This window comes from Pavona decussata, unplaced genomic scaffold (genome assembly GCF_977016875.1).
Source record: "Pavona decussata unplaced genomic scaffold, jaPavDecu1.1 SCAFFOLD_31, whole genome shotgun sequence".
Taxonomy (NCBI): Eukaryota; Metazoa; Cnidaria; class Anthozoa; order Scleractinia; family Agariciidae; genus Pavona; species Pavona decussata.
Genome location: NW_028145454.1, coordinates 617,939 through 627,425, shown reverse-complemented (window position 1 = coordinate 627,425; position 9,487 = coordinate 617,939). Strand labels below are relative to the sequence as shown.

The 9,487-nt window shown below is 41.1% G+C and overlaps 1 protein-coding gene across 1 annotated transcript; it reads left to right on the top strand.

The window, feature by feature from the left end:
- Nucleotides 1-2,505: 2,505 nt before the first annotated feature.
- On the top strand, nt 2,506-7,067 carry LOC146484729 (uncharacterized). The gene is made up of 3 exons (XM_085104420.1): nt 2,506-4,464; nt 5,125-5,450; nt 6,300-7,067. The coding sequence occupies exons 1-3, from the start codon at nt 3,190-3,192 to the stop codon at nt 6,943-6,945; spliced, it is 2,247 nt and encodes a 748-aa protein (XP_084960546.1). The 5' UTR covers nt 2,506-3,189; the 3' UTR covers nt 6,946-7,067.
- The last annotated feature ends 2,420 nt before the right edge of the window (nt 7,068-9,487 follow it).

Sequence of the window (9,487 nt, the reverse complement as noted above, 5' to 3'; positions counted from 1 at the left end):
AAAGCTCAATTGTTTGACTTTATATAAGTCATCTGGACCGGTTATTTGCACTGCCACAAACGCTCGAGACAAATTCATAATAACCCTGAAATATTTGTTACAGTATATCTCAGAAAGCTCTAGCTCGCTTCATTTTTTAAATAAAATTCTTAGTCTAAAATCACCAAGAATTTCAAGCGAACACACTTTTTGCAGAAAGCAAGGTGATTTTTCGTCAGTTTCAGTTTAGTGATACTGAGGGTCATTACTGGATGTATTTTTGCCAAACCATCGGTCAAGCCCAGATTAGAAAATGAATATTAAATCGGTCCTGGTTTTAAATTTGCTTTTCAACCGTAAACAAAGTTTTTTCAGTGTACTGAGATTCGTGTTTTGCAATCTTAGACGTTGAATATTCTGGAAGAGGCAGTGGCACACAGCCGTACTAGGGAATGTTGATCAATTGAAACAAAAAAACTCCCCAAGGGAAACATTTGGTCCGCTGAAATAGAAATGGAGTCACCATTTAGCTGAATTTAATAAGAAAAAAAACAACCCCTCCTTCAAAATGGCGTTGACTTTGCCGAGTTTTAATTGGAACCCGGGCTTTTCTTTTCATTTTGCATTTTAATTTCGGGTGAGATCAAAATTCATTATGCAAGACTCAACGGGATTTCTCGGAAGACCACTTGGAAAAACAGAGGCTAGAAAAAAGTCGTTGCAACAGAGAGTACAGAATACTTCAAGCTTTAGATTTAATCTTCGAGGATAATAAAAGTAATAATTATTCAATAATACATTTCATGTCGTACATTTTGCAAATTGTAGAGATCAAGCAACACAGTCTTGTCATTTTCAGTAATATCAGACACCGATATGGAGCTTGATAAATGGCTTACTAACACGTTCTTTTAGAAAGAACCTGTTTGATTTTCAGTATGAAACACCGATATGTTTTAAAAGTTACATCCTTTACGTATTGTCAGTCTGTTTTATCATTATATTCGTTTCAGTCCTGATTCAATACTTAGCATTTTCTCTCTCCCCCAAGTGTATAAATCGACTCGATTTCGAAAAACTGCTACTGAAACCTAATCACTTCTGGGTGGGGTTGGAGAGGGATACACTTGCGATGTAATACTCAGTCTTATTTTTCAGTTGGCTCGGTTTCCTTTGTTCTTTTCGGTTGAATATATTCAATAGCCCCTGTCAATTACTAGTAAAAGGGGAGAGCGGGGCTGAAAACAATAGCTGATAACAACGGACGAGGGGATTATGACGAGGGGGGGGGGGAATGTATATTCCCTTCCCCCCCTCGCCATATACCGCTCGACTTATTCCCCCTATTTAGTAATCTCAAACATTTCAACGGCTTCTTTATCGTTTATTATTAAAGAAAAAAATGAACAACATAACTTTTACTCCTACTACTACTACTAGTAATTCAATAACAGGCGCAACAACAAACTCAAACTCATCTTCTTGTCGACTACTAGTTGGAAGGGAGGTTCTTTCATCGGCGACCACTCATTCCATACTCGTACTGTCCCACTGGTAGCTTTCTTTACATTTGCAGGAATACGACCACTAATCTGTTCAGCAAAGACAGTGTAAGAAGTTTTCGGTCAAAAAGACTTCATCTTAACAATCGCTTATCGTTGTTTCCACACGGAACGATAGCCGACTGCACACCAAAATTTAACAGCAGCCGCTCAACCACGTGTAGTGTACTGAATGCAGTGATTATGCAAGAGTGACATGTTTACCACGCATACCAGCAGACAAAAGCAATTGTTTATACAAATTGTTGTGTGAATAATCCAAAGTTCCGAAAACAGTTGAGAAAAACATCTTTACGGCCGAAATCTCACTGCCTGCTACCGCCACTAAAAATGTTATATATTAGACTTCCACCTGGAATAAAATAAGCATTTAATTATTTAAGGTCCTTGTTTCTATTAGGAATCCTCACCAACCGAAAAAATAAGCATGTTATGGAGTGGACCTGTCCCTCGGGAATATGTGCTATATTCCCCTCGTGGCGTGCCCTCGGGCACGCTACGAGGGGAATATATCACATATCCCCTCGTTCCAGGCCAATAACCCTTACTTATAATCGATTGATGGTGCAACACTACAAGATAAGCTTCGAACAAGGTTCAAGGTTCATTTATTTCACACCATTAACACAACATTAACATAGAAAGTAAAGTATTACAACATATAATTACAAGATAAAAATAAATACAGTACAAATTATAAAATGTGTGTGGTGGTCAAAGTAGCAAAGGCTTTCTAGTTGACCACCACCTACTTTAAAGTAAACAAGGAAATGACATTGAGCTTTATTGAATATTAGAAGATGTAGCAGATGTTTATAGAGCTGATGAACAGATCATCAAGGCTTCCAGAATAACCTGTGTGCTCCAGTTGTTTATTTGATAGGGTGACCGACAATTTGATGACATCAGAATAGTTTCAATGTGTATTTTTTCAAAATGACAATTTGGTCCGGAAAATCTTAAAAGGCCTTTAACGTTTATATTCACGCACAAAACTAAGTTGCCAAGGCCGTTTCCTAACTGCGAGGTCAATACGTATTTTTTGAAAAGCAACAGTCATGCTCTAATTAAAGTGATAAAGGAATTGTAGGGAGCATTTGTTGACCTTTATTGTTGGGCATATAATATGCATATTGCACAATAATGCATTCAAAACGTAAGACAGTCTGGTTGGTTAACACAAAATATCTTTCACTTTAATTGTCTTCGTTGGGGTCAGTAAGAACGTCAAACCTGGGAGCTGAACGAATGAATCAACCGTGAACTATTGCATTGATTTAGATCATTTTTAATAGTATAAAGTGGATTCACACTAGTTCTTTTCTTTTACGTTTCTAGCCCCTTACCTTGTTGACTTTGTGACATGAAGGAGTTTCTACTGCTTATGTGTTTTGCCTCTCTTGGCCTCAGCGAAAACATACAAGTGCGATTAATGGAACAGTGGCCCACCGGATTCAAAATGAAGATTAGCCACGTTATGACTCAAGCCGTCAAAGGAGGCTGGAAAATGACCCTTAAGTTTTCAAAGCCGATTGCTCGCTTGCAATTCCCTAACGCGCACTAAGTGTCTTCAAGCCACAAAAACACAGTGTTTTGTCTCCGAAACAGGCAGTACAACGCCAATCTCAATGCTGGTCAGAAAATAGAGATGGATATCATTGGCGAAAAAAGGAAACAGAGCGAAGCCGCTCCATCAGCGACCTTAGAGCTACACCCGGGAAGGGGTGCCAAGTGTGACCTAACCCCTCCACCGACGATCCATCCACCTGGAGCAACCCCTCCCGTACAAGAAACATCTAAGGCAGAGTTGTTTAAAGAGTGGCCCAATGGATTTAAGATGAGCATAAGTGTCCTTATGACGCAGAAGGTCGAAGGCGGGTGGACAATGACCTTGACGTTCCCTAAACCTGTAAAGACGTTGCAGACACCAAAGGCATTACAAAAATGGAGATCAGATGATCGTAAAGTGTACATACTAGAGAATCGACAGCACAATGCATTCATTGACAAATGTACGAGGCTCGAGATGATCATTATTGGGAGGAAACGTATGAACTCTGAAGCACCAAAAGAAGCCGACATTGAATTTCGTCGTAAGGAAAACTGGGGTCAAGGAGGTGACGGAGAGTGTACCACAGAGCCACCAACCACCACAAAATCACCAACTACCACAGAACCACCAACAACCACTGAACTACCTACCACTTCAGAACCACCTACCACCTCAGAACCTCCAACCACCTCAAAACCACCAACCACCTCAGAACCACCTATCACCTCAGAACCTCCTACCACCTCAGAACCACCTACCACCTCAGAACCGCCAACCACCTCAGAACCTCCAACCACCTCAGAACCACCTACCGCCTCAGAACCACCTACCACCTCAGAACCGCCAACCACCTCAGAACCTCCAACCACCTCAGAACCACCTATCACCTCAGAACCTCCAATCACCTCAGAACCGCCTACCACCTCAGAACCACCAACTTCAACCGAGCCACCAACCACTACAGAACCACCAACAACCACTGAACCACCAACTACAACCGAGCCACCAACCACAAGTAAGCCTCCACCATTCGACTATGACACAGTTCTTCACGACTCTATCTTATTTTATGAGGCCCAGCGATCAGGTAAACTTCCTGCCTCCAACAGAGTGCCCTGGAAGAGGGACTCGGCACTGAGCGACCGCGGAGAGAATGGCGAGGATTTGACCGGTGGCTGGTATGATGCAGGGGATCATGTGAAATTCGGATTCCCCATGGCGTTTAGTGTTACCATGCTTTCTTGGGGTTTAGTGGAGTATAAAGATGCTTACGAAGACGCTGGCGAGTTAAACTACATGTTAGACTGCATCAAGTGGCCCTTAGATTACTTTATGAAAGCACACACCAAAAAGCATGAGTTCTATGGACAGGTGGGCTGAACCGTCTTCAATTTGATCAAATTGTGCTTCTAAACTATTATCACAGCTTAAATTGTTTTCTTATCCAATTTGTACCCTTCAATAAACCAGTAAACAGTCCCTTAGCTAGCGCCATAACTAGGCTTTTTCTATACCCACATTGTATACAGCTAAATTCTTTAGGAACTGGCACACTTTTCAAATTGCCAGCCCACCGGGAATGATCGTTCATAGTATCTGTTCTGTAAATATTTCAATTTATATATCAATATTTTAGCACTCCTTTGTAATAGTTTAAAAGTTTGTACTATATTGAACTTTTTTCAAATATTGCAATTTAACTAGTTATTTTAGTCGCCTTTGCTTTTGCAATAATTTTAGTACTTAATTTAATTTTAAACCTTTTTTTATATCGTCGGTTGATTGTATGTAGTATGTAAGGTGTAGTTCAATCTATCAGTGTGTCTAAAAAAAACATATTGCATTGAATATGTTCCAGTTATATAGCGGTACATAATGAAATAACCTGCATCTTCTTGAGGAGCTGATGCAGGTCGCCGATCAAAGGCAGGTTCTGTAAGTAAGACGCAGTACAAGTTTCAACAAAAAATCAATTTTATCTATTTTCAAGTTTCTAATAGCATGGATTGTTTCTCTGCGCATGCGCGCTAGGTTGGTGATGGAAACACTGACCACGCGTTCTGGGGGAGACCGGAAGATATGACGATGCCTCGACCAGCATTCAAAATCACTGAGCAGAAACCGGGATCAGAACTGGCTGCTGAAACCGCAGCTGCTATGGCAGCGGCTTCCATCGCCTTCCAATCTTCAGATATAGGTTATTCCATGAGGCTTCTGCAGCACGCAGCAGAGCTGTATGAGTTCGCAGACAAGCATCGAGGGGTGTACAGTGATTCCATTCCTAACGCAGCCGGCTTTTACCGGTCTTTCAGTGGGTACAAGGACGAGCTGGTCTGGGCAGCCGCCTGGTTGTACAGGTAAAAAGGCTTATGTGTTCAACTTGGATTCAAGACACCTTGCCTTCTTAATTGACTCCGCCATCTTTACTTCTAAAGGGAATACAACAGGGCGACTGCTGTCTCCACTGTCATAATTTTATCCCTGATGGTGCCTGTTACGTTTTGGCACTGACTTACTTAAATTTAGTTGTGAGGCCTAGTTATGATCGAAGCCGACTGCGTATCCTATATCCCAGTATTTGTAGAACTAAATATCTCTTTTCCCTTTAGCTTCATCATTGTATCCCAGTCCTGGCGTGCGATATCCCACATTACCTATTCTAAATATGCCATAGGTTCTCTTCAGTCCCTTCCCCTATGTTCCTGCGTAGAAGTTTTTTTGTTCGATCGTGACCTTGAGGTTCACATACCCATTCCTAACGAAAGGGTTTTAAAAAAAAGTCAAAGAAAGTGGAGAACTCAGAAGATTACTTACAACTAGATTGGTTATAGTTTTTAATTTGGGTTTCTTTTGATTAACCATCCTGTCATAGCTGTTTTATCGCTTTTTCTTATATATGTTACGAGACTCGTAGGAGAGTGCTCAACTATTAATTAATTAATTCAAGCTGTTGGAACCAAGGACGGTGGCAACCTCGTTCCCAGGGTCCGCTTTCTTCCTCCTTCGAGGAAGAGAGAGGACCTTGGGAGCGAGATTGGTACCTGCACGGTGCAATCGGGACTGCTATAGGGTTATCTCTAGTTGTGGAAAGGTCTGAAAGCTTAAGTCTTTCTTACAAGTACATGAAAAGTACACATTCACCTATAGTGGGAAAGCTTTGAACGCTCCACTATACTTCGTGTCTCATTTCTGTAACGTATCTTCAGGGCAACAAATGATCAGAAGTTTCTCAGAAAAGCGGAACAATACTACGCAGTGTTCGGGATGAATGGAAAACCCTGGACATTTTCTTGGGACGACAAGAAAGCTGGTGTTCAAGTCCTCCTGGCAAAAATCACAAACAAACCTTCATACAAACAGGCTGTGGACACGTTCATAACAAGCTGGCTCCCGGGTCGCGAGGTCTATTACACCCCAAAAGGCCTTGCGTGGCGAGATCAGTGGGGCCCAAACCGCTACTCGGCCAACACAGCCTTCTTGGCATTGGTTGCCGCTGATCAGGGAATCAAGACGGCCCAATTCCGTGAGTTTGCGAAAAAGCAGATTCATTACATGCTGGGTGATAGCGGGCGCAGTTTCGTGGTGGGCTTCGGTTCCAATCCTCCTGAGAGACCACATCATCGCGGCAGTTCATGTCCGCTCGCCCCAGCCCCCTGCACTTGGGATAACTTTAACAACCCAGGTCCTAATCCGCAGACTTTGTACGGCGCGCTGGTCGGAGGCCCGGGCAAGAATGACGAGTACGTGGATAGAAGACAGGATTTTATCAAGAATGAGGTGGCTACTGACTACAATGCTGGTTTTCAGTCCGCTGTTGCCGGGATCAAGCACCTAGTTCTTACGGGAGAGTGACGAAGAAACTTTGTTGATTGTTTTTGTCTTAGAACTGCATGTTATTTGGTAGTCACCGATAGAGATCTCGAGATGTAGGTAATAGACTAAGTGGGAATAAAAACAAACATTTACTCACAAAACGTTCTGAACAATTGCTTCGTTAAAAAAAATCATCTTGTGTCCCGAGGGTGACTCTGAAAGGGGCACTGTCACGGTGATTTTGCGGTATTTTGGTCAAAACTGCTCATGACAAATATTTTACAAAAAACCTGGTTTGTAACATGAAATTGTTCTTACAACACCGTGAAGAAAATATTAAGGTTTTTGACCTGAGAAAAACAAACTATTATTAACAAGTTTTTAGCGACGGACTAGTCTAAAGTGCAGATGTTTTTATCAACAAAATGTCCGCTCAATATATCGTAACACTGGAAAACTTATTCTTTCCATTACCGCAAGGGCAAATGTAGGTTGTCAAGGTCAGCTAGCATTTTCGCACATAACCCTAGGTTATGCTTATTACTGAGTGCGTTCATGTGCGTAAGTTCACTGACGTACATGGGTCACTTTGATAGGGTGAGCTAGTAGTTTACATTTCTTGTCTAGGTAAAAACACGAAACGATAGATAAAATACATGAAGGAAACAGTCCTGAAACACCGACAACCCAACCTACCGATCGCAAGTCCTACGCGATGACCTCAGTCACAGCCAGTAAGCCTAAGATCAAACGTAAGGTAAAATTAAAAAAAAAAAAAAGACAAAGATAATTCATAATTGAAATGTTTGGATATCGATAACGAAAAACAAATTAAGCAGATTAACAATATTTTTTGGCAGTGCACTTCTTTAGTTTTGTTGACTTGGTACTTTACTTGAATTGCACTAAAACTGTAAGAGCAATTTTGCGTAAATACTTCCATTCCTGTGTGATTGAAAGGACACGTTTTCCCAGCATTTTCTGGCGTAGTCCTTAAACACAAATATGTTTGAGTGAATTGTGCGACAATCATATGAACTGAAATCATCAAACTTTTCCTCAATGAAAAGGCGATACTTGGGCTGCTTAAGGAACAAGGGAACCAAGAGAAACCAGAGAAATCAGAATGTGAAAAGACACTATTACTTATCATGTGTCATAAAATTTTTCGGGAGTTTAATTTAATTTGGTAATGTGGCGGTTTTGTGTGTCTTGGCCGGGCCAGAACTATTTTAAAGTGCACCTAACCCCCAATTTTTTCATTCGAATAAATTTGCATATTCATTCGAGTAAATTCGCCGCAAAAATTTTTTTGATTTGCTTGAATCCTCCTTCTTCTGCCGCTGGTCGAAATACGGAAAATTCAACAAAAATGCGGCCATATTGGTTCAAGACCGTGTTTTAGGTTTAGCGGTGTATAACGTCAAAACAAGAACTCGCCGTAGTTCAGTTCCGGAATTTCCCCTTGGTTAACTTGCGAGTCGAGTGGAAAGTCCTTCGAAATCCTTCGAAAACTTAAAGGCAATGCCTACTAGGTGCGTCGCTGCCGGTTGTGGCAACGTTAGAAATCCTAGTATATCGGTGCATTTTGTACCATAGTACGGTGATGAATGACCAGAACCGAAAAGAAGAAGGAAGAGATGGGTCGACTTTGTGAAAAAGAAACGCGCGAAGTGGGAACCATCGGAGACGTCGGTGTTATGCTCAGTGCATTTCAAACCTGAAGACCTCACCAGCAGTTTAGAATACCGTTACCGACATTGCTAAAAAGAGTCACGTGTACTCACCGAAAGCGAATGAGCTCTTTCAATTAATTTTCCACACTGTTGTAGTTCGTGTGCTCTTTTGCATGCAATATGATATCCTGTTATCAGTAGTCGGATAATCCAATTCCACAGTTTTGATTGGCTTAATGGCCGTCGGATATCAGCCATTATAACATGCCAAGAAATAGTAGCCATTAAATCGTCTGCTGGTCGTTCTTGCAAATGAAATCAGCAAGATCTGGCAATATCATTTACTATCAAACCCCGTTATTACAGTACCATTGGGTCCAGAAAAAGTCTCCGTATTACTGAGTGTCCTTTTAAGCAGTTTAATTTTAAGAAAATGCACTGGGCGTGGGACCAAGAAAACTGTCCATAACAACCAGCGTCCGTCAGTATTAAGCGAGTGTCCGTAGAGCGGGGTTTCACTGTTGTTGTTTTTGATTAAAAAAAATAATATCACTCGCGTTCTAGGACATGGGGTGATCATACGGATGGGATGATTGTATTAAAGCCATATTGGAACAATAGATCTTTTTGGCAGAGCCACATAGAAGTTTCCAGGCAAATATATGGGAAATTGAATTTAGCCCGCCCAAGATAGCTGGTACCTTAATTTCAAAATTATTTTAGTTATTTATTCTGATGTTTTTGTTCATAAAAGAAAATTAAAGCATTATGCAATGCATGTGCTTTCCTGATCAAAATATCTCGTCAAAGATATTTCTAGGGAAGACCATTGTTTACTTTACAATGGAAACACCTGGAAGAGAATTATACACCTTATACACGCTCTCTTCTTAATTACGTTTTCT